This window comes from Phalaenopsis equestris, unplaced genomic scaffold (genome assembly GCF_001263595.1).
Source record: "Phalaenopsis equestris unplaced genomic scaffold, ASM126359v1 Scaffold000167, whole genome shotgun sequence".
Taxonomy (NCBI): Eukaryota; Viridiplantae; Streptophyta; class Magnoliopsida; order Asparagales; family Orchidaceae; genus Phalaenopsis; species Phalaenopsis equestris.
Window position 1 is genome coordinate 810,230 of NW_018164609.1, and position 26,956 is coordinate 837,185.

General features: G+C 36.1%; 1 protein-coding gene across 1 annotated transcript in view; it reads right to left on the reverse strand.

Annotated features, from left to right (window-relative positions):
* Positions 1-206: 206 nt before the first annotated feature.
* LOC110022120 (nuclear pore complex protein NUP62) overlaps positions 207-26,956 on the reverse strand; it is a 49,712-nt gene continuing 22,962 nt past the window's right edge. Inside the window, exons 6-9 of the mRNA XM_020720921.1 lie at positions 12,994-13,097; positions 12,559-12,646; positions 12,393-12,491; positions 207-696 (exon numbers count right to left, since the gene is read on the reverse strand). Of these exons, the coding sequence (XP_020576580.1) occupies positions 607-696; positions 12,393-12,491; positions 12,559-12,646; positions 12,994-13,097 (381 nt within the window). The 3' untranslated portion in view covers positions 207-606. The remainder of the gene's footprint in view (positions 697-12,392; positions 12,492-12,558; positions 12,647-12,993; positions 13,098-26,956) is intronic.

Sequence of the window (26,956 nt, forward strand, 5' to 3'; positions counted from 1 at the left end):
TAATAGGATCATAAATTTCATCCAATCAACACAATTGTAAATCTCAAAACAGAAAAAACTAGTAAAGTTTAACCAAAGGACCAACGAAACTCCAAATTAAGACAATGTATTGTGAAAACAATTGTACCATCTCAGTGATTCCAATGACATCAAAAAAATGGTGAACTATGATTACTCTTTATCGATGGCGATAATCTAATCTTATGAACTTTAAAGTATTATGATTCCAATAAAAATCAAATTAACAAGCCATTTATAGCATTCAATTGCTCTAAAAAAGAAAAGTTTTAATGGGGGAACAACTGCAAAAATTTCAGTATACCTGTTTTCATGGAATCAAAATGGCAGGTAACTCCTTTTCCTGAATCCGAAAGCAGATAAAAATGTAGATTGCTAGCTCATAGTGACACCACCCAGATATGGTAGTTTCACAAAACACTCAAGATAACATTCTGAAATCTACTACTCACAAACTCAAGGCAGTAACTACGTTATTCAAGCATGGAGGACTGAAAATATAAATTTGCACCGTTGAACTTGCATTTAGCTGCTGCAGCTTTCGGGAAGTTAGAGCATGATAATCCTCTCTAAATCTTTCTTAAATGATCAGTTTAACCAAAATCTTGAGGTTGACACATTACGGACTTGAGTGCCACGATTGGCCAGTTTTTGAAGCCGAGATGAAAATTCATTTGCCTGAAAAAATGGTCCAGAAGGAAATTATTTGAGATAAGAGCATCTATGATATCCATAAGACCAGAATACCCACAAAAAAAATAATAAAATAAAAAACAGCCGCAAGTGCCAACAAATTTCCAATATATATTGGGATAAGAGGGGAACTAGCTAACACCCCCTATAATGCAGTTAACCAATAGCAAATCTTTCAAAGGTTTGTTTTTGTTTCCTTGGTTGCAATTTGAAGATATCAATGATTGGAGGATATTTATGCAGGAAAAATATAATTACCCGCAAAACACTCAGAAGGTATACTACAGCTGGGCATATAAGGTAGTGGGTCACCGGGGCTAAAAGGTAAAAACCCCGTTCACTTTGCAGGTTCCTCAAAGGGAATCTGTGACTTCCTCCCAGGCGGTCAACTGCAAATCCGAGTCCCTACTCGTGCAAAACACCTCTAGTGTTTTACAGCAAGTAACCAGTGAATATCACGTGGTCCCTTTACTGTCTTCGTGTACTTCATGATGTAGCTTTTTTTAATGCTCCCCAACCACATTCCAAACCTATAAATAGAGGTCATGGGAAGGAACACTTATTCCATCCGGACACTGGACATAAATTTACGTCCGGAGTCTAGTGGAGGCACTTGCCACGTGGTAAGTGGGCCCCACTGTAATGCACTGGTTGGCAAGTTTTTTAGAGGAGTGAGACCCACTTGCCACCTGACACATGCCCACTGGATTCCGGACACAAATTTTGTGTCTGGTGTCTTGATGGAATAATTTTTCGATGAGAAGAGCCCAAATCATGAAAATTAAATTATCTAACTTAACTTCTTGTACTCAAACCTTCAATAATAGAATTTTAATAGAATTTTAAAGCTTATTACTTTGCAATCCTCTTGTCTTTATTTTGCATTTCCTCTCTTATTTCTTTGTGCTAAATAGCAATTGATGCACAAACAAACAATTCAAGATTCAACAGAACACTAAGCTCGACCCATTGATATCGTTGCATGGCATCAATATACAACTCTGCTTGCTTTGCCAAACTGATAAGCATTGACACCAAAATCAGCAAACCAACCATGACGAAATGGCAATAAATAGGTGAGAGAAACACAAACAAGGACTGCTCTTACAAAAATTAAAAGCAAACAAGCAAGATACAAGGTTGATCAACTTTCAAGAAGCAGATAGGCTCTCCCACACCCTAAGAACAACACAAAAAGAAAAAAAAAACCGCAGCTAAACAAAAACATGCATAAGAAGAAAAAAACAACAAACCATAGGTTCTTCCATTAACAGAATCCTCCCAAAGCATTTGAAAACTTTCCCTCTAAACTCTTTTAATTCTCCTCCTGACATAGGTGATTATGGACCTATTAAACCCCACCCTTTCCTTTCCCTCTTCTACGGCTCCTACTATCTGCTTCCCTTCTTCCTTTCGCCAAGACCAACACGTCTGTGGATCGGTTCCACTACTTCCAGCCGGTAAAAGGTTGACCGACACGTCTACTTGCTAAGATGGTGTAACATTACTCCGCTCAAAAAAGGTACATTGTTCTCAAGTTGGAAAAATGGACCGCTTATGGATCACCTTATAAGGCTCTCATGCTGCCTCATAGTCTGGCAGCCCCTTCCATTTGACCAATTCCTCATTCGCAACCCCTACTTCTCGGTGCACTCCTTCGATCTCTAACGGTTCCAAAATCACCTTTAAGTCCTTTGTTAGTGTTTGCAGTAGTGTAGGCAAGGGTGTATAATCTCCAATCGCACGTCTCAGCTATAATACAGGTAGTGTGGATGACGGTGGTAACCTCAAACGGTAGGCCACTGCCCCGATGCATGACATCACCTCATAAGGCCCAAAGTATCTCGATGAAAGTTTCTCGCTCCTCCTCCTAACTAATGTCTCCTGTCGGCAAGGCCTTAGCTTCAAGTATACCATGTCCCCTGGTTCGAATTGCACCTCTCTCCTGTGTCCATCAGCCTTCCGCTTCATGATTTGTTGAACCCTCATAAGATGCCCCTTGAGCTTTGCTAGTATCTTGTCCCTCTCCTCCAAATACTGAGCAATGTTGGATACCAATATAGTGCTATACCCATAATGAATCAAGTGAGATGAATCCCGTCTGTACAATATCTTGAAAGGGATTGTCTGTGTTGCGGTGTCTTACATAGTATTATACAAATATTCGGCCCATGCAATCCACTTAGCCCATAACTTTGGTGTATCGGACACAAAACAATACAGGCATGTCTCCACACTCATGCCACCTCCGTCTGCGGATGATAGGCAATGATCTTTTTAAAGACTATCTCTTGCAACTTAAATAGCTCTTTCCAGAAATAGCTGAGGAACACCTTGTCTCTATCCGATACAATCGATTCCGATATCCCGTGCAAACGTAATCACTTCCCGAATAAACGCCACCGCGACTGAGACCGCAGTGAAAGAATGTCGTAAAGGAATCAAACGTGCATGCTGACTTAAGCGATCAAAATCATCGTGAATCCTTCGAACCCTAACAACCACTCAATAAAATTCATCATTACTTCTTCCCAAACCTTCTCCGATAATACTAATGGTTTTAGTAACCCCGTGGCATTGTGGTCAAGTACATGCGTCGTTGGCGCACATCACATTTTCCAACCATGTCCACGTCTCTGCGCAACCCAATTCAATAAAACTTTGCTGCCATACGATTGTAGTCTTCTGCACCCTTGAATGTCAATTGATTGTATTGCCATGAAACTCTTGCAATAATCTGAGAATATACTCCAACGACTTGGATAGCACGAATCACCCCTGGTGAAGCAACTGTTGTCCTCTCAATGCATATCCCGAATGACTCTTTGAATTCTGTAGTAATTAGGCTCTTATCTTCCTCAGTTTCTTATCCCTTTCACACTCCTGTCTCAAGGCTTCTTAATCCATGACCAAGGGTACTGATAGGAACGTCAATCGGGGTTCATCCACCTTTCTCGACCATGCGTCAGCTGCCTTGTTCTTCAATCTTGGTCGATACTGAATCTCAAAATAATACCCTGGCAGCTTTGATAGACATATCTGATATTTCTCAGTCACCGTCTGTTGCTCCAAAAGATACTTTAAACTCCTATGATTTGTCCTAACAAAAAAAAATGTTGTCCCAACAAGTAAGGTTGCCACTTCCGAATGACCAAGACAATAGGCATCAATTCTTGTTCATATATTGACTTCAGCCTTGCTTTGGCCGAAGAACTAGGATGAAGTAGGCAATCGACTACTGATCCTACATGAGCATTGCTCTCAATCCGTATCCTAATGCATCTGTCTCCACCATAATTGGTTTACTGAAATCTGGAAGTGCTAATATCGGTACGCTATTCATTGCCCTTTTCAGATGTTCAAATGTCTGTGCTATTGTTCACCCCAATTGAAATTATCTTTATTCAACTGCTCCGTTAATGGTCATGCTATCGTGACATATCTTCTCACAAACTTCTAGAAGTACCTTGTTTGTCCCAAGAATCCTCTCAACTCCTTCAAATTCCTTAATAAGGGCCAATCAACCATAGTCTTGATCTTGGACTGATCCACCGTTACCCCCGTTCTGGTCACCACATGTCCTACGTACTCTACCAGTAATTGTGCAAAAAAAATTTCTTCAAGTTAGCATACAACTAGTGCTCCCTCAACGTCTTTAAAACTGTGCTCAGGTGCCCCATATGTTGTCACTGTATGACTATACATCAGAATATCATTAAAGAAAACCAAGACAAATATCCAGAAATACGGTTAAAAAACCCTATTCATGAGGGATTGAAATTTCGTTGGGGTGTTGGTGAGGTCAAACAACATCACTAAGAACTCATAATTGCCTTCATATGTTCTGAATGTTGTCTTGTGCACATCTGCTGGCTTCATCCTGATCTGGTGGTACTCTAACTTAATATCAATTTTTTGAGAAAATGTGTCCCATAAAGCTCATCTAAGAACTCATCAATCACAGGAATAGGAAACTTATCCAACACCGTTTCCTTGCACCGTTTCCTTGTTCAAAGCCCGTAGTCCGGGTAGAATCTCTAACTACCATCCTTTTTTCACCAACAGGACGATACTGGAAAAATAACTCACACATGACCTGATAATCCCAGCCTCGAGCATCTCCCGGATCAGTTTCTCTATCTCATCCTTATGAATCTGGAGGTACTAATATGGTTTGACACTAATGGGAGAAACACCCTCATTCAATGTAATAGTGTATTTGTGCTCCCTCTGAGGAAGTAACTTACTTAGCAATTTGAAAGCATTAGTAAAGTGTTGTAGGAGCTGTTGGACCACTTCCGAAAACTCTGCCAACTATGAATCTCGACCTCTTCAATGCTCGGCAACTCCACCAAGTAACTCGGTCCTACTCCCCGAATCTCTTGACCATGGTTTTGAGCGACACCACAATTTTGCATAAGCTAACATCTTTCAGCACCACTTTCCTACCCTCCACTTGGAATTTCATCTTTGTGGACTTCCAATCCACCATCATCTCTCCCAATATTCGCAGCCACTTCATCCACAAAATCACATTCGTGCTGCCCAAATCTAAAGGAAGTCTTTTACCACCTGTAGGTCATGTAGTGTCAAAGTCATCCCCTTGCAAATTCCTCGATTTTTCTCCACCTTCCTCTGTACCCATCATGACGTCGAAGCTTTCAGTAGCTACCAACTTCACCCCACTCCACTACCTGATTTAAGATAAAGTTGTGTGGCCCCACTATCCACCAACACCACCACCGACAGTTCCTTGATCCATCCACTCACCTTCATGGTGTGATTTGGGGTAAATCCCACCACCGAATTGAGGGACAACTCCGTCACATCCAAATGCAGGTGCTCCTCTGTTGCTTCCTCTTTTGATTGCTCACTCTCTGTATTCTCCTCCTGAACTAAGATGTATCGATTTGAAATAACAATTGAGCAGTTACTTTTTAGAATCGAGAAGGGACTTCTACAGTCCTTTTGTTCATAGCCTTCAGAGGGCGAGCGAACGAGAAAGAGAGCAATAGAAGAAGAAATCAAAGAGAGAAGTCAAAGAGGGAAGAAGGGAGGTGAGGTCATTTCCAGCCCTAATTTGTGGCTTTGTCAAGGAGCTTCTCATCCGACACACTGTTTAGTCGAGCGTCTTCTCTGTGAGTGAAGACGGGAGGAGGAGAACAAGAATTAGTAAGAGAAGAAATCGAAGGAAGGAGTGTGCGGCTTTGTCAAGAGGAAGGAGGAAATAGAGGAGTAAACCTTATGTGCATGCGGGTTGATCAGTCGAGCCTTTTGACACTAAGCCCTAGTCGAATGAGGCAATGAAATTGTACTCGTGTGTAGAGGAAGGAGGGGACGTCGTAGACTAAGCCGCAAACAAAGATGAGGCATTGTGTTGGCACAAAGGAAGACGAAGATGCGATGTGCTCGCATAGAGGAAGAAAAAAGGGACCTTCGTGTATGTGGGGAGAGCAATCAACCTTAGTTAAAGGTAAGTTTAATAAAATGTTCAATGGAAGCTATTTAAACAAATTAATAAAATTTTGTGTGTGTGTTTAATGCAAAATCTTATTGAATCAAAATCGAAGCTATTTAAATCCCAAATATTATGAAGTTACACGAAATTACTGTACGAGGAAATAGGAAGAATTGCGTGCGTGAAATGGAGAGTCGAAGCTTTGTGAAACGCTAATTTGCAAAATAAGGTAAGTTATTGTGTTAGAATTGTTTATTGAAATTTTATATGCATTAAATTGATATATATTTATATTTAATATGTTAAAGTGAAATACGTTAATTGAGATTAGGGAGGGGGAGAAAACTTTGTCTGGGAGTAAGGAAGGAGATCGATCTGAAAGCCTATAAGATACATGTTAAGGCATATATTATTATTAGAATTAATGATATATATAATTAAATTAATGTTATTACTTTTTTTATTTAATTAGGAAGTGTGGAAGAAAAGTATTTAGATTTAAGATTGATAATAGATTAACAACATAGTGTAGTGAAGGGATAACCATTGAAGAGGTAATATAAATCTTCAAGTGAGTACTTATTTTCTTATATGTATTAGCTCAAGGTTTTCTTAATGAACAACTGCATTATTACTTCTTATACTTGATTTTATAATTTAAGGCATATTATGAATGAAAGAATTATAGAAATGAATTAATTGAAAATTGAAAATGAAAAATGCTAATTTCAATGACCTTAAATGAACGTAATTAAAATAAATGAAATGTAAATGTTTAATTCATACAAGATTACTCCCATATGATACTTGCAGGGGATGCGATGTACTCATGCATGATAAAGAAAATGATAAAGATGTACATTCGGGTGCAAATTTTTTAAGGTACGTATCGGTATAATTTTGATGATATATTCAGATATGATGACAATCCAGATATGACTTTTAAAGATATTAAAAATGGTCAATACTAAAATCGAAACGAGAATGCATAGATTTAAATGAAAAGCTAAGAATTTTATAAGGTAAATGAATTACATTTTTTTTGGTTATTCATATGGAGCATTTGCATATAAATCTAATGCATATTAAGATTAGAATTGCTCATTAAATCGTGAAAACCTATTGTTAAATCTAATGTTTTATTTCAAGAAAAGAAAAATTATAGAATGTTATTTCTAATACGAGGGACTTGACTTACAGGAGGTGGACTACAGCTGATAAATATCATATGATGATATGATTGCAGTTCATTTTTGTAATGTTTTTTCTAAGATAGTGATATACAATTTTATGTTAGTTTGAGATGTTATCTCCAGACTTAGTTATTATTTTTGAATGTTTTGATATTTGTACAATATACTCATGGTTTCTTAGTGGCTCGTTTATATATTGTAAGGTCCTAAAAATTTATTGATAATTATTTAAATATTAATACCGTCCGACAACAATTCTTGACTTGGCCAATTCGAAGCTTATCAAATTGGGACGTGACATTCAACACATTCTTTATTGACTTCATCTGACATTTCCTTACGTGCTCCAACATTTATCTTGCAACAATCAAGTAAAATTCAAGTAGCTTAACATTAACAATAATTTGCTTAACCAAAAATCTGCATTTTAAGTAAACATCACTTATATTTACCTTTTCCTAACACTTCAACTTGAGCATCATACTTCTAAGACATTTTTTTCTAGTGTCGCCGCCCATTCAAATAAAATAATAATAATAATATCATTTAAAAAAAAAATAGTGAACTTAATAGTGTTATAGTTATTAATTAAGGAAGTTCAAATATAAAAGAAAAAAAAAATACAAATGAAATAATTATAAATAAAACATTAGAGTGTCTCATGTAATACTTAAATATAGGACGTGCACAAGATTTAAATAAAATTCATGCCAAGCATAAAGCAAGGTTCTTTGATTAGCATTACTAAAAAAATTAAAAATTAAGAGAATAAATGATTTTAATACAATTTTTTTTTTATATGAAAGAAGTTTTCTTAGATGCCTTACAGTATATCAAATTAGTATTACAATTAATTAAGGAAGTTCAAATATAAAAGAAAAAAAAAATACAAATGAAATAATTATAAATAAAACATTAGAGTGTCTCATGTAATACTTAAATATAGGACGTGCACAAGATTTAAATAAAATTCATGCCAAGCATAAAGCAAGGTTCTTTGATTAGCATTACTAAAAAAATTAAAAATTAAGAGAATAAATGATTTTAATACACTTTTTTTTTTTTATGAAAGAAGTTTTCTTAGATGCCTTACAGTATATCAAATTAGTATTACAATTTATCAAATAAATTTAAAATGAATCTGCATTAACATTACAACTAATATCTTTTTTTTGAAACTTACTAAAATATAAAGCAACTATCAAGCAAATTTGGGCAAGTGATATTTAGCATTTAATAAAATTTGAGCAAATTTACAACAACAACAACAACAACATCAAAGGAGCATAGAACTACCCCTAGACCAAACATACAGAGATGATCATAACAAAAGAAAACACGAACCTTTCCTCATGTGATGATGGACAAATGCATATTTTTAACAAAAATAATCTTAAAGAAACATGCAAAAGAATTACTACGAATCTTATTACCCATAAGAGGAACCCTATAAAAAATAAATTTATATTCAAGCAAGCAAATATTGAGAAAGACAAAAGCAAAAAAAGAAGAAGACACATAAAAGAGGATGATTAAGGTTGACAAAAGGAAGACTCCGACGACGTAGAAGAAGGTGATGCACGGCAGAGATGCTCCGATGGATCTACACTACAAGATTTCAGCGAAAGGGCTTGAGACAACATGAAATTGAAGCTAAGGCACTTCAGCAAACAAGCTCAGGACAATACTCAACATATTAAATAAGCAAAGAACCCAAACAGAACTCTAACTCTTAATCTCTATTGTGATGAGTCGTTGGTGTGCCTATTATATAATTATATAATACTAGTTAAAATATATCAACAAAATAAATACATAATTTAATATTATTAAACAAATGAGTGCTGCCTCAAGCGCCTCGAGGCATTTCAACTCAAAGTGTATGCCTTGCCCGTACTAATGAGGCTTCAGCCTCAAGGCGCATGCCTCAAAAACTTTTTTTAAACAATGATAAAACTTAGTGAAAAATGATCTTTTAATTTGAAATACAATAGTCGTTAAGATCAAGGTTTTAAAAGGCATTTCTGAGGTGTGCCACTATGCAAGGCATGAGCCATATCACCCCAAGCAGATGAGGGAAGCACAATCCTCACATGGCGTACACCTTAGCATGCTTTTGATGCCAATGAGCTTAGTTTACGCCCCACGGAGGCATGCGCTCTGATATTAGATTAAAAAAAAGGAAATAAAACCCTAACTTCCCTAACATACCCGAATTGCGCCTCTCCCGCAACAAAAGACCTTCCACAGCAGAAGAACCAGTTGGCATCTCTCACACAGCAGAAGATCCCGCAACCACTTCCTCCTATATTGTCTGCTTCGTTTCTTGCATGCAACGTGACCATCAAAAGATACCGCAATCTCGGATGCAGCGTCTACTTCGTCCCTCGCACACGTGACCAGTAGGTTGTAGAAGATCCTACAAAGCCTTTCACACGTAGAACGACTACTTCGACAAACTCAACCAGATTTTATTTTGTAAGCACTAAGCACGTGGGTGTTAATGTTTTATAAGGAATTAATCGCATATTTCACTGTAGCAACAACAGGTTTACTGTAGCAACAATAATTTCACTGTAGCTACAATAAAATCGGCAAATTTGCATTGATTTTGATCTAATATTTTTGTTAGTTTTGATGTGTAGTGTTAGTTATTGATTTATAAAGGAATGGGGATTGTATAACCGATAGTAGTTGCACCAGCAAGAATGACTTTGCATAGCAATGTACAATAAGCACATCCAATAAAAAGTATTTCATATGTAAGTTTTGCAATCAAGTGTCTTGTGAAACAATAAACAAGATGAAGCAACATCTTGCCGAAAGACACAACATTTAACCATGCATTAAATCCCCTCCGAAGTTCAAGAGAAATGCAAGAAAATTTTAGAAGAATATGCAAAATCGAAACACAACTAACAGTGTACAAAGCTCTCAAAACTATCGTGCAAAAGCTACACAAAGACACGTTTGGTTACTTGCTCTGGCGCTCCTCGCCCCCACTTGAAAGACAACAACAAAGAATGAGCAAAAACATGCTTAAAAAAATAATCATGGCTAACATAAGATTTTATAAATAAAAAATAAACGTGTCTGCTCGTATGAAATTGTACATGTCTACACACAAGTCATAACATGCTAGTATAATATAATACATGAAAAGAGAACAAGTAGTATAAAAATCAAGACTATAATATAAATACGTATGTGATAAGCATGAAATCACAAGTATAATCAAAAACATATTCATAGGCATGTTCACGAGCATTTTATCGCATGTAATCATAGCGATGTCATTTCATAGAGATCATTTCATAATAATATCACTTGTTTAATATATAGGACTCAATTATTTATGTATTCTTTCATCATATGTCGTGGCACTGCCCCAAAGGTTATATTAACTATCGATAAATATTGAAATTTTCTCAATATAACAGTTATCAATAGCTTCATGCACCCACAATTACCAGAGTTTCGCCCCCATATAAATATCAAGAGTCGGGAATACTACATCCCTACAAAGTGTACTTGTCAGTACTCATGTAAAAGACATTTAAATCATCATTCCTGCATCAAGCATTTATAAGACACTACATGTATCATAGGCATGAAACATAACAAATGAATATATGAGAGCAATTAATATCATAAGTATAGTCATGTATCATAGTATGAGCATAGCATCACATGTATCGTAAGAGAAGTAAACATGCATTCATACATTCAATTGCAGGTATCCATTTACAATATGCAGAAAATTCTAAATATATTTGTGTTAAACTAAAAATCATATGAAACCTATAGAAGATTATTGTTCTTAAATTAGCACAAAATTATTTCATCTGACTTTACAAAACAGCCCTACGGCGAGTTCACATGCGCTCGTCTCGAACTCGCCGCCTTGTATAGACAGCCTGGGAATTCATAAGCATTGTAGAATTTTATAGAATTTGGTCCCCATCATGACTAACATAAAAACTAGCATTAAATGTCAAAACATACCTTAAAAGGGTTTCTCAACATAAATTTATCCTTCCCGAACCACTTATATATCTTCCCAATCCTTCCTAACACCTCAAACCTTATTTCTCCTCAATGATTTCGTGCTAAAACATTTTCAGAAGCTCACAAAATCATTTACGACACTTCCACCACAAAATTGGCGCCTCAAACGGCTACCAAAAATGAGAAATGCAAGAAAAACAAAGCAAACTTCAATACATAAGGGTAAGGAAAGAAAAGAATGTCTCAATTAACATGAGAGAAAGATTCGTGCTTACAGAAATTGCCCCCGAACCCCGAATCATGTTCTACGGAACTCGATTGCCTGCAGATTCTCGCCTGCTACAGTGCAGGGTTGTGGGTTCCTCACTGTCGAGTGAAATCAAACAGGAATAAGAGAAAAAATGCGACATTTGAGGTAATCTCAATGGATCTCTCAATCCGTGGCTGAGAATTGTGAAATAAGTCGACTAAGAACAGTCAGGCTACAATATTAAGGGAGGGATTGGGATTAAATAAAGTTTAATTAATTTAATTATACTTATAACTTCAACATTTTAAATCTCTTAATCCGTTAATAATTCATGATAGTGCTTTATATGGAATTCATCGATTTCAAGCATAATTTTTTATAAAATTGTTTCGATCGAATTCCGAGAGATGAAAAAATTAGGATGTTTTTCCAAATTGCCGAACTTACTTGATTTCTAAACTTTTGGGCGTTACAGTAAGGAAGCTTAGTAAGCATTTAGTTTTGCTGATTCTGATCACAAAAAGTTAGAGAAGGTAATGGCCATGCACTGATACATAAGTACACAGTTTCGAATGAGAATAAAACTCCGCTGTCAGCAGCCCTTTGATGTCAAAATAATATCAGTAGCATCTTTTGACATCATTTTGACCATAGAAAATTAAACGGAGAAAAAATTCTTTGAAATATCACAAAATAATAAACGTGCATTCAAAGCAATAAATCTTCCAAAAAAAATAATCTCTTCCATAATGTAACATTAACATTTACTGACCTTTTCATCAATCCACATCAAGGAACTGAGCTGGTTATTCAATATGTGGACAGCAGCATCAATCGGAGTCATACTATCATCCAAATCCACGCTACCTCCCTAAACAAAGCAATAAAGTGATGAGGCATTAAAATAATGTAGCTCATTTGACCCGTCAGGAATGTACCTGCTTGGAATTAAAAGCTTGGATTATAGCTTTAATTTGCTCCGCCATCCGCTCCATTTCCCTTAGAATAAACTCTGCCTTCTCAAACCTGTGATTTAAAATTTAGCACGACCTTAGAGAGCTGAGATTAGATAAAATCCTGCATCCCAAGCACGTCATAAAATTCATCCAATAGAAGGCTTACTAAATAATTAGCATTTATATAGCCTTGAAACGTGTGTGTGTGTGTGTGTGTGTGTGTGTGTGTGTGTGTGTGTGTGTGTGTGTGTGTGTGTGTGTGTGTGTGTGTGTGTGTGTGTGTGTGTGTGTGTGTGTGTGTGTGTGTGTGTGTGTGTGTGTGTGTGTGTGTGTGTGTGTGTGTGTGTGTGTGTGTGTGTGTATCTATATATATATATATATATTTATGAACATATATATATATATATATGAACTTACATTGTATCTCTCATAGAAGCAGAATCATCTTCAAGAAGCAAGCCCTGTTCTTCTTTATATATACGCTCAGCCTCCTCCTCCATGCTTTGCAAAGCCTTGTCAACCTAAAAATACAACTTGGTAACACATGATTAAGTGCAAGTCGACAAATGAAATAAAAGGGCTATCGCCTCTTAAAAGCAAAAAAAAAGTGGAAATTAATGCATGGGCAGACAAATGAAAGATGAGTATGTAGTCTCGTCTTGCTCGAAGAAGACGGGAAGGTCGCAGCTCGTCGCCTAGTCGTGCTCGAAGAGAGTAGCGCAGAAGCAGAGCCTCATCGAGCCCCAGCGTCTCGCTTCCTACGCGCAAACATCGATCGGTTCTCCACCTTCAAGAACGAAGCTACTCGCATCCTCCCTTCCTTCGAACGACTAGGGCAATCCGCACCAGAGCAGCTCGACTAGGGTTTGGTGGGCCGGTTCTTCGCTTCAAGGCTCAATCGGTTCTCCACCATCAAGCACGAAGCTACTCGCATCCTCCCCTCTTTCGCGCTGATTCGCGCCCAGCGACGAAACTGCAGCGTGCTTCTGCGGTTTCTTCATTTCCTCCGCGCCATTTCTGTGGTTTGTGTCTTCTGCCTCGTCTAGTTGTGGTTTGCTGAGATTGCAACTGCGGTTTCGACATCTGTGGTTCGTCTTTTTTTGCTCGTCCTTTTTTGCCCTCGGCTCGACTTGCAGGGCTTTTCTTTGCTGTGATGGAGCTTCCTCCTTTGGTTGAGCCTAGTAAAACATTTTTTGCCCACATTGTGAGTAATCCTCAGGGGAGACGGCGGTTGTCTTCCCCTTAAGTTACAAGGAGAATCGTGATGGTACAGGTGACTGTCTCTTTATTAAGAATGCAAGCAGAAAGAGTGGGAATGCAGCACTATTTTTCTTTGAGTCAGAAATTTCAACCTTCACTGACAAATTCAAATTTGCCCTCATCGGAAAATTTCAGTGGGGACACCCAACTATGTAAGTTATCAGGAAAAGTTTTGATGATCTCAAATTAACAGAAAAGTAGAAAGTAGGGCTCATGGATGAGATTTTGATTCAGTTAACCGTGCATGAAGACTACACTCGTATTTTCTCCAAAAAAAATCTTAACATTGCCGGTAAACCAATGAAGCTACTCAAGTGGTCTCCTAATTTTGACCCCAATCATGAACCTCTTACTGTATTACTGTACCTTAGCTTACCTGGTCTCAAGCTGCATTTTTTTCATCATCAGGTTCTCTACTCTATTGGTGTCATACTTGGAGACCCTATGAAGCTAGATCTACCCACTTTCAACCTTACCAAACATTTCGTGGCCAGAATACCTGTGGAAAGAGATTATTTTGTCTGATGTTACTGAAGTCTGGTTTGGCACAATGCATAATGGATATTGGCAACAAATCATCATAAAGCATAGACCTTCTTATTACTCTCATTGTAAGATGTTTGGGCATACTCCTAATAAATGTCATAAGCTTCACCCTAGTTTGAAATCTAAAAATCAAGTGAATAAGGATGGTTCTAAGGATATATTTGTACCACGTGGAGAGAAAGCTATCACAAGACAGATTTTGGTGTCTGATTTTATTGTCTCTGTCGTTACTGTTACTGCGAGTGATGTGATGTTGAAACCTTCAAATCAAATTGAGAAACAATACTGATGGATAAAAGGTTATTCTTCAACAGTGGAACATGTAACAGATTCCAGTGTTACACCAGTAGTTAGAATTACCGACCTTTTATCAGCAATAAAACTACAAAATTCATCTGCAATTCTGACTGTATCTTTGTCAAAGCATGGATAGTATGTCGAAAAAGCTTCTGAGCATCTAGTCATGTGGTCTATGGCAGCTGAATCAATGATCTATGGACTAGAGAAGGTAGATGTGGTGTGATGGGAACAATACCTTGACGAATGTGGGAGGTCGATGGACCAGCTTAACTAATTGGATCCATGTAGCTTGACCAATTCGCTCTATCTGACTTTTCAGAGTGTCGGAGGATTCTGGAATGTTCCGGCAAGGAGCCGGTTGAACCGTGGTAAACTTTGATGTCGTATTGAGGCCCTTTGCAATAGAGGTTTGGGCCGAAGGTTTGTGTGTCCATTTTCGTGGAGCTTCCAACACTTATAACGAGTATGGTTGGGTTTATAACAGTAATCACAAGTAGGGTGACCTAACCGGGGTAGCATGGCAGAGGGTTAGGCACTATTAGAGAACAAGGCGGACGATTTGGTTGAAGGAAAAAAAGTGTTGAGCATGACAAGTCTCTGGCTTTCTTTACGGTGAATCTCGGTGAAAGCAGCGCGAGCGAAAGACAGTCTCCCGACCAAGAATATGGCCCCAGACTTCGTCAAGTTCTTTTTTGAGGCCTGCCGGGAATTAAAATATGCACTCTTTTTCTACAATCTTCTGAAAGAGAGAGATCAACTAGAGAATTCCAAGTGTGGTCGTAATACAGGTTGCATTTCATCCACAATGCCTCCATATCATTATAATACTGGGTCACGGTCTTTGATCCCAATTTTGCCTCTCGGATCTTCCTAAAGAACTCATAGAGTTGGTCGAAGTTCCCTGCGTCCGAGTAGGTATCACGGATTGTCATCCAGAGGGCACTAGCGGATAGGAGGAACATATATGAATGGTCAATTAATGTTTCCATGGAATTGATCAGCCATGACATGACCATAAAGTTCTTCACTTCCCAAGCTTAATAAGTTGAGTTAGTCTTTGGAGGCTCACAGGTCATACCTGTGAGGTGATTGAGTTTTTCGCGTACTTTCATGAACAAAGACACTGCTTAGGACGATTGGAAAAAGTTGTCGTCGTTCAATTTATAAGTTGTGATCAAGAAATTCAAGTTCGTAGTCCCCCAGTCTGCAGAGGAACGAAATTTTGAGTCGATCCTATGGTGGAATCAAGGGCTCCTTTGGATATTGTTTTGGTGTTGGAGGAAACCGCGATGATTCCGACTGAGTCAAAGGAGATGTGGTTGGGATTCCAAGATATTGACGGGTTTCAAAGGGTCACCGACTGAGGATAAACTTGTAGTTAACATCGCAGCCGAAGGAAGCCTGAAGGGAAGCCTGTAGGGAGGACATGCAGGGACAGCCATCGGGATTCTCCACCACAGGCAAACCGGGAAGGACCTGCAAGAATAGGGGTCTTGCTTTAGGGAAGGGAAACAACAGGGACAGTCGGCGGGATTCTCCACCACAGGGAAGTCGGGAAGGACCTGCAGGGACAGTCATTTTTGTTGCAGGGAAGGGAAGTCGTAGATAGGACTTGCACTTGCAAGCGGCTGAAGAGGACGCCGACGGCTACGAAACCGTGCAGGGAAGGTCGGCGGCAGCTGGAGGGGTGTTCAGCGGCTGCATAAGTGGCTCTGATACCATGTTGAATTTGTGAATATAGTAGCTTAAATTTTATTGATATAAATGAGGGATATATATACTCAATTACAAGGACACTCACAAGTAATAAAAACAAAATAAAGAGAAATAGAAAGAAAATAAAAACATAATAAAGAAAAATAAGAAGGGAACAATGCACCTCTCCGCTATAGTGGAAAAAATTACGTCGAGGCGTACACCTGAGCTATATTGAGGTGTGCAATAAGCCTCAGATTTGATGAGGTGCATGCCTCATATTTCAAATTCTATATTTACACGCGCATACATGTTTCGTTCCAACTCGCAAGCCTCCAATCTCCCTCTCACACCCATGTTATGAGCCTAGAAACACTGCCTACTACACTACACGATGTTGCTGACACCAACACCAACACCTTCTGATACTCCAAACACTAATGTTGACCCAGCCACATGTTGCTTCGTTTACAACTCAATTATAGACCTGCAGCTTGATATTTCACATATTGCAACCACACCACCGCCTCCCCCTTACTGCTCTCGAGATAACTACCCACTGCACCGACCGACCTTGCCACTACTTAATCCAACTATCCTGAATGTCGCCACAATCAACTACAACTTGTTGTTGCACTACTACAGCCACGCCATTGCCTCGTCTTGTTGCTCTCTGGGTCACGACAAAAACCTCCTACTACACCCTTCAAGTATATTATTAATTACTTTAGTGGAATTTTTTAAAGCTCCAATGAGCATATTAATAGGTCGGAAGTTTTTTTAGGAATGATTCGTTGACACCTTTTTAGGGAAAAAACAAATGAAAATTGAGCTCATCATGTTTATAAATGCCTATCAATATGCCTTCATGATGCAATTTATTTCTTTATTAAATTTTATGTTTGCAAACACAAATGCTCTACAAATAGATAGGTGTTTTTTTCTTTATCGATACAGGCAATTTTTGTCAATGTATATATCCATATAGAAATAGAAATTTTTAGTTCATTTTACATCCACCAAACATACCCACAACATCGAGATTGCCCTAATATTATATTCTTCAAGTAGTTTATCCGGTGTTCCACCATTGTATTCTTGTTTCATAACCTAAATGAAAACTTCAGCAATACAAATGCTAATACCATTCTTTAGTCACTCGAGTAGACTATCATGAAGCATAACTTGGAATTTGAACATATTATTTTGAACCATAGGATTGTTGTAATGCCTTGAAATTTGTTTGTAATTTAATATTCTTTAAACATATCCCCAAGTCTCAATCTTTTCCTAGGTTATGTAAGTAGCCCTTTTTTTGTTTGTAATTATGCGAGAAAATAAAACTATTTTTTATGATAATTTCATAAACTTTAATGAATATAATTTTCCATTGATGCTATTTTCTTATAGAACTCCCTTACTTGTACTTTAGAGTTCTTCTTTTAGAGAATATTGACATTGCATTTTATTTGAAAATTTACACGAGTTTCATACTTCCAATTTATTTAAATTTTAAAATAATATTTTCATTAAAGGCTTTTCAAGTTTTGTGAGAAATACTTAGATGCAAGAAAAAATTACATTGGGTAAGGCATAGTGTGCAAGTTAATGTTGGAGGCAATGATAAAACACATGTTTACTAGAAATACAATTATAGTGCCCGCAATTAAATGAGATGTTACAAGGATAAATAAGCACTTCTTTTGCTCACATAGAAAATATTGCACCATATGCTAAAATGCTAGAAGCAATGAAAGAAAAAATTCAATCTTACACGAAAAATCAATGATGTCAAAAGATCTTGCACAGAAAAAGTTTGATGATAGATTTGATGTCGGCTATTACTATGGAAGTGAATGAGTGTCAAGGATTCCTCATCATCTCTACAACCAGTGTCTAATAACAGGTCCATAGATCAGTATATGATGAATGTGGAGGATGATATCAAAGAAGGGGCAATTGTAGCTCAGAAGATATCTCCAGAACACGTTAGAGAAGCACACAAATGTGTCTGCATGGATAGTGGTAGATTTTTTTATGAGAATGTTATTGCATCCAATGTGGCAACATCTCCTTACTTTAATATGATCCATTCTATTGATGCTTATGGTCGAGATTTAAAACCCTGTATATGTATAACTTGAGGACATGGGTGTTAAAAAAAATTCATTAATACAGAGATAATAGAAAAGAGAATAAAGAGTCGAACTGGAGTAATAAACCTGTCTAATAAGTCGTCAGACATATGAATAAAAACTCGATTCAGACATATGAATAAAAACTCGATTAACATTCTAATCAATAATCTCTATAACACTTTATTTAAAATTTATAGATTTTTTTTATCAAAGGATGCAGAATACATTTTTTTAATTGTTTGATAGAGTGGTAGAAGAAATTGGTGAGCATTTGATAGTTCAAATTATGATAAATAATGCAAGTACTTATAGGACAGTTGAAAATAAATTGATAGAAAAGAAAAAACCAATTATATTAGACACATTGTGTTGCACATTATATATACTTGATATTAGAGAATATTGGTGAATTGCCTCACCATAAAAATGCTCTGACCAAAACCAAAAAGGATAGTAAATTTATTTACAAACATTCTTGAGTGTTATCTTTAATGAAAAAAAATTCTAAAAAAGAACTTCTACACCTTGCTGCAATAAAATTTACTATATTTTTTTTTTCACTTTACAAAGTACGTTGGAAGCTAGACAACCACTGAAAGCGATATTCACTCCCACTAATTGGTTTATTTGTGTGTGGGTTAAGAAACATGAGAGAAAAGAAGTTGAAAAACTTATTTTAAAATAAAGGTTATGGTCTAGTATCACATATACAATAACAACCACTAGATCATTAGTGCAAGTCCTAAGGATGATGGATGAAGAGAATAAGTCAGATTCGAATTTTATTTTCAACACAATGGATGAGGCCAATGATTTAATAATCCATAACATAGGAAGTGAAAAGATCAGTTATAGAGAGATTTGGGATATTATTGATGAAAAATGGGAGTTTTAGCTACACCGTCATTTGCATGCAACTGAATATTTCCTCAACAGCTAATTTCAATATGTTAAAAACAAATCCACCAATCATGAGATCAAGTTAAGGTTATATCATTATATGGATAGAATGATAACAGACCCAAAAAAAGAGAATAGCTAATATGAAACTTTTTCCATTTAGGAATAAGAAAAGTTTATTTGGGCCACAACAAGCAAAAAATATAATTGCAAAATTCTCTCCAGGTAAAATTTTTAATATTTAATTTGCTCATTGAGACAAGGATTGAGTATCAAATATTATTTTTTTAATTTATAATTACATAATTTTCTTTAAATATAGTTGAATGGCAATCCAATTTGGTGATGGTATTTGAAAGCTCCAATAGTTTGTATTGAAGTACTAAGACTTACATGCTCATCATCTAGATGTGAGGGTAATTGGAGCACATATAATCAAGTTCACACAAAAAAAATGAAACCATCCAACAACCTTAATGATGAATTCTGTAGTATATATCATGTACAACAAGACATTGAAAAATATAAGTTTAAAAAAGAGAATTGAAGGACAAATATGATCATTTATTATGTGAATACATGCCATCATATCAGTGATTTATATATGAGAATAAAGTGTTCGCATTTCCTTTCAGACGACGTCTCCCCACTTCCTTCCTGTCCAACAGAATCTTGTCGACAGAGATGACTATCCGTTCTTATGCTACTGCACTTGCCGGTGACATCTCGATTGCTACTCATGCTCCTCTTTCAGAATCAGAGACTGATTTCCGTGTAGGTAAATCTTGCAATGTTCCTCAACGATGCTCTTACTCTTGAAGGTGGTGGTGATCACACCTTCATAAAAAAATTGGGGAAAAAAATGGGAAGTCTGCTCTTATTCTCATAAAGGTTGAAACTAGTATTCTCGCGTCCTCTTGGTGTTTTGCTCTATGGGAAAATTTCTTTATGGTAACCCAAAATTGGAGATCATTCGGAAAGAGTTTGAGGCTTTGAAACTATTGGGCAGTTGGAATATTGGTTTACTTGACGGTCGGCACATACTGATTCAGTTGTCTCATGATGTTGATTATACCCGCATCTTTTCTCAGAAAGTTATCAAGATCGACAACCGTTATATGAAAATTCTGAAGTGGGTTGTTGATTTCAATCCAAAGGCGGAGTCCCCTATCATTCCAGTTTGGATAAAATTTCTGGGGTTAAAATTACATCTGTTCAATTTGGAAATTCTCTAGTCATTAACAACTGCTTACAGTAAGTCTTTCAGGGTTGATAGTCCTACGCTTGTTGTCATCAGACCCTCTGTGGCTTGTGTGTTAGTTGAGAGGAATATCACTCAACCAACTCCGGATGAGGTGTGGATTGGAACCACTCACAACGGGTATTGGCAAAATGTTAAAATCGAACCACACGCTCCTTATTGCTCTCATTGTAGTATGTTTGGCTGGTCACAGCTCTACTAATTGCTATTGTTTACATCCTCATCTAAAATTGAATATCACAAAAGAACAACCACCTATTATCCCAATTGAGAAAACGCAACCCGATCCTCTTCCCAACACCGCAGTTCCTAAAGAAGAACATACTACAACTACAGATCCAGTAGTGCTTACACCACCCAATGTTATTGAAGAAGACTCCCTCACATGCCAAGACACACGAGAGTGCTTCTTTGATCCAATAGCAGATCAGCCGGTACAACATATTGCTGCTTCTAATGTTCAACAATCTGCACATCTCCACCACACGGTAGAGCAAGATCAGGTGAGCCAATCTTCAAAAGAGGAATGACAAGTATATTCCAGAAGGAAGAAGAAGAATGGAGGCAGACTTCAGCTAGGGAACATATTGGATGATACATTGATTACCACTGGCAATGGCAATCATCTTACCAACTTATTAGCTTGTTCCTTTCCTAGAACCAGAGGCAGAGGCAAAAGAGGCAGAGGCAAGAGGCAAAACCAAATTGGATTGCTCTCCAGCCACCTGATACTTTGTATTTCAGCATGTTTAGGTTTTTTCTTTATGTCTCTACTATACTTTTCTGTCTTTTCTAGTTTTAAAATCAATTGTGGTTTTGGTGTGAACTGGGTGTCATGTTTGGGCCCTTCAACACAATGTATTTGTATCTTTCTTTCTAGTTAATATATTAACATTTTTTGGGCTTTCTATATATATATATATATATATTAAATTTAAGTATTTGACATTTTTCTTGAATGTAAATTTTCATTTTTTATTGACTAATCTTTTATAAGTAATAGGAAAAAGAAAGACAACCGAGGTTGAAGAAAAAATAAAAAAATGGGAGAAATTAGACTCAACTGACAAAGAGACCTGAGAGAAAGCTATGTATTATGATATTATTCAAATGAAAACCACTTAGTGAAGAGAGCATTGAGGACTTTGATTACTTTTTATCATTTTAATTACATTTATGGATGTTATTATATTGGACAATAGGAGTTTGAAATCTTTTATTCTAAACTTATCTTATTTATTATTTTGATATTTGAACAATTTATCACTTTTTATAATGCGAGATGTTAAAATCTTCCTTTCAGAAATTTATAAATTATGACACTAGTACATCTTTTGCCCATTTATTTTGATTATACAATTTTCAAATTGTGAGACTTACACTTTAAACCGTTTCAAGGCTTATACCTCACCTCATGAATAGAAAAAACCTAAAGGCTTACACCTCAATACCCAATTATGTAATTTTAAACATTTATATGTATATATATATATATATATATATATATATAATTTTATTCATACTTATCCTTATTCTCAATCATTCCCATATGATTATCATTATCTCTCTTATAAAACTATATTGTAATCGAATACATAAAGAAGAAAGGGAGATAGGGTAAAAAAAATAGAGTGAAAAAAAAAGAAAAAAGGGAGTATAAAAGAAAGAGAAGGAGAAGAAGAATAAAATAGAAGAGAAAAAAAAAGAAAGAAGAAAAAGGAGAAAGGAAAAAGAAAAAGGACGAAACAAAAAGGAGAAAAGCTAAAAAATTTAGTTAAACAATATAGTTTTTCATTGTTTCTAGTTGTAGGCTTAATGACGTGAATGCGAGACATTCCTCCAAACTAAAAAAATATATATTATTTTGAGTTGTTGATTTACAAACTGGCACGTAATTGAGAATTTTGCTATTCTAGTAAGCTATTAAAAAAAACTTAGAGAAATAGAAATAACAAATTTTGTCCCCAAAAAAATCCTATAATATTAGTGAGATATTCAATCTCTAATATAAAAAGCAAATGATTTATTAGCCTAATGTTTATGAAATTTCTTCATATTCAGCACATCATTAATGTTTGATGTGACTAGTAATATGATTTTCTTATAATGTAATCACTTCTTTAAAAAAATTTAATGATTTTTATATCACTCAAGCATATTATTTAATAATATGTTGTACAATAAAATAAAAAAATATAGACCTATATATTTCATATTTTATCTTAATGCATATCAATATAGGTTAATCGATAATAAGTGCATAATAATGTTGAACATTTTAAAAGGCTCATCATTATGCTAAAAAGAAAAAAAAAAGACTATGAAAGGTCAAGTAGTGTGGGACAGGTTGGCAAATGACGATAATAACCTATGTACGGCAGGTGAAAAGGTTGAAATAGTAAGCCTCAATAGGGATCAAAAGAGAGTTCAAGGCTCTCTTTACTAAAAGTTGACACATTATGATCCAATCTTAAATTGATGGGCCACTGATAAATGATTAGAAAATGGGCTAAGTGATAGCATAATGTTACAAATATGTCAAACCCTATAAATATCACATGATATTTTTAAAATTATACACAAAAAAGAACATAAAAGGAATGAAAAAAAGCAAGTTAATAATAAAAATTGATTACCTTAATGCCTAAAATAATGACTTTTTAAGAAGTTGTGGTTTATTTTTATGCAAATAGGTACACTTTTACTTATAAAAGCTTCCCTTCCTTTTAAATTAATGCAATCAATCAGTCATGCCTACAATTATTAATGCCTATGCTAATTTAAAAAATCAACATGCAGCATGTTATTCTTTCATGCATTTTGAATCTTGTATCAAAATTATCAATCTCACTGAGCTATTAGCTCATCAGATATTGTATTAACTATCTTTTAGAGAAAAAAAAAAGAATGTGTGAGGCTATAGCCAACTTTCAAATGAAAAAAAGGAGGAAAATATTCACGATGTACATTAAAAACAATTTACGCATAAATTTTCATAAAATTTCTTGGACGTGTAATCTATTTTAATTACTTAAATGATGTACGCATTCTAATTGATAATTATGATGAATCTATTTCGAAGATCATGGACGTGTATTTATATTATATGACAATTAAGACAAACTAGTATTGGTGAGAAACATGTGAACAGATTGTCCGACACTATTATGTCTCATTTTGATATGAAAAGGATAATCTAAATAAAACATGACAAAAATTAGTATCATTGTAAAAAAATTGAAAAAGAATGAACGGAGTAGGAACAAAATTACTAGAAAGCTACAAGATGATTTAAATCGATGTAGATTGTAAAACCCATAAATTCATTAAGAAAAATGATGATTAATTAATTATGATTAATCAAATGATATAAACTTGATAAATTAATGAATCTAACTAATTTAGTACTTACTAAAATATCATAAAGATAATGGAGAACCTTCAAGCAATTAAAATACCAAAAAATAGCTAAGGTTATCGCTTGAATCCATCCAGACTAATGAAATTTAAATGACAATACCCTTACCATAGAAGAATGACAAAGAAATATTAATAGATAAAAAAATAAAGACGAGTGTCATTGAAATGAATTCACAAGAGTTGGAGATTTCTTGTATGTGATAATATTTTATAAACAATATCAGCGGTAATATATATTTTTTATAAAATTAATAAAATAAAATAATTTAAGAAGTGCAAGCTCCAAGCATGTGAGATTTAGTGAAAGTTGAATACAGTGGGAGCCGGAACAAGAGCAAAAGCAAGAAAGGGGGACCAATGGCATTTTTCAAGATTTGAACACCAAACATTGAGCATGAATACAAAAATGAAAGGTGATGGCAAATATAGCTTGGGTGTTTAAAGGCATAATTCTATAGCAATAGAACAAGATTAATGAAGTAAGAATTTGTGCGAAGGAGGTCAAGTGAGATTTCTAGGGCAAATCAAAGAAAAGAAAGTGATGGAGAACATTCATAATCTTCTTCTTCATTCAGACAAGCCCTAAGCTTGCACCATCTCATGTTTGAAAGGAAATTGGCATGACTTAGCATTTAACTCGAGGAATTTCCTTCAAGGGTTCGATGCATGCTAGTTCACAAGGATTTACTGGGGATTGCATTGTGTGAGGTTTGAAAGGAAATTGGCATGACTTAGCATTTAACTCGAGGAATTTCCTTCAAAGGTTCGATGCATGCTAGTTCACAAGGATTTACTAGGGATTGCATGGTGTGAGGTTTGGATTTGTGTCAACTCCTATGAAATTAGAGTGTTATTTCCAAATCAAATCAAAACAAATTTAGATCTTTAAATAATGAAGGATTGTTTAAGAAAGACCTATAGTTAAAAACCATCTAAATTATACCTTTCTATACATCATGGTCTAATGCCATTTGTATCACAAGTAATTAAATATATAATTAATAATCTCCTACTACTTATAATAAGCATATTACTTTTGTCCATATTTGATTAAAAAGTGTTAGGCTTATAATAATTAAAGATTTAAAAGAACAAAAAAATATTTTGTGATTGAAGAGAAAAACATGAATATGACCAAAAAGAAATACAACGCTATACTTAAATGTCTAAGTGCAATTAAAAAATAACAAGCCTCCTTATTTTAAGGATATTTTGGCAACTACATAGATATAGTAGGCCAATCATGGATTATACTGTAAATTATGAGTTTGATGACCATTTATCATCATATATATGTAATGAAAGAATTATTCATATCGTGATAGTATTATTTGATAAGAATAAATATTAGCAAGGAAATAGCTCATTCAATTTTTTGTTTAGGAATCATGCAATCTAACTAGTAAATATTTCAGTAACTCATCTTTGATCATTTACTAAGATGCCATGCCTAGAAAATAATCCAAACTATTGTAAAGGGGGTATAACTACAATTCTCTTAAGAGTGTAACATTCCCTTCCTCTAGAATTAATGCATATGAATCATGCATACTTATAAAAATTCTTATTCATAGAATGTTGCATTTGCAACATGCTAGGACTACTCTTAACTTTTTAATAATATTCATATCGTCATGAATCATATATACATACTACTGTGGAATTTCATTAATAACAAGATCATATCACAATGTGATGTTTATATATATGTGTTGACCTCATTTTTAGTGAGGTCTTAGTTTCCTACTCTTAGAACCGATAATCTAGCCTTAGGAGTTCCTTGTTGACTATCCTAGCGGACTAGCAATGAAGTCCACCTACCGTAGAACTTCAAGCCACTTCTTGACTCATTTTTGTGAAGAACTCGCATGAGTGATTCCAAGCACTCAACTTCTAGTTGCAAGGGCTAAGGACCAACATGTAGAGGGCCTGAAAATGAGTTCCTATAGAATCAAACAGCCTTAGGTGAACCCTTTGTGACTAGATTACTCGAGAACGCCGCAATTCACACACTCACTGCACCACACACGACTTTGACTTGATTTGACTCGCCCGTCGGCAAACTCTTCCGGACGATCCCGGATTACGAAACGGACCACGCCGACGCGTCCGGAACGTCAACTTTAGCTAAAAAAGACACCCATATCATTATGGTTTCGCACGCAAGCAACTAACACGGAAATCGATGCATTTTTTTTATTAGTAGTACGTGGGCCCGGGCTCAACCGAGGTTTGACGGATTCGATTCAGGCTGGAATCGAGCCTGAACAAGAGTTAAGTAATTTGAATTTTGAATTTCAAATGAAATATTTAATTCAATTTTAATGAAATTTAATTGGGAGCTCTTATTTGCTAAATAAAGCTCCTCCTCCGTTTGGAAATTCATTAATTTCGCGCACCAATATTCTATAACGTTCCTCTGCAATTCTCCGGATACAAAGTTCCCACTGAAAGCATTCGGCCTTCTTCTTCCTCAGAACGAGATTCCGAGCTCCCCCTCTGCACCGAGACCTTCACTTGCCTCGTCTCCTCTTCCCGCACCGAAGCCGCAGAGCTGCACTCGCCGGCTCGCCTCTTCCCTGCGACGAAGGAACCCAGTCTCCCGCACTTTCCAGCTCGATCCTATTTCCCGCTACCTCACTCGACTCCCTCACGCAGAAGACTCGCCGAGGCCTCACTCGCCTCCCTCGATCCCGCTGATCTCCCTTCGCCTCGCCTCCCTCACTCGACAAACTTCTCCTGCTCCTCTGCTCGACCGAAGAAGTCGCTCTCCCGCTCGCGATCGAAGCACCTCTCCCGCTCACGATCTCTCGATTCCCCGCTGCTCGGCTCGCCTCCACTTCCCCCACCCACACTCTCT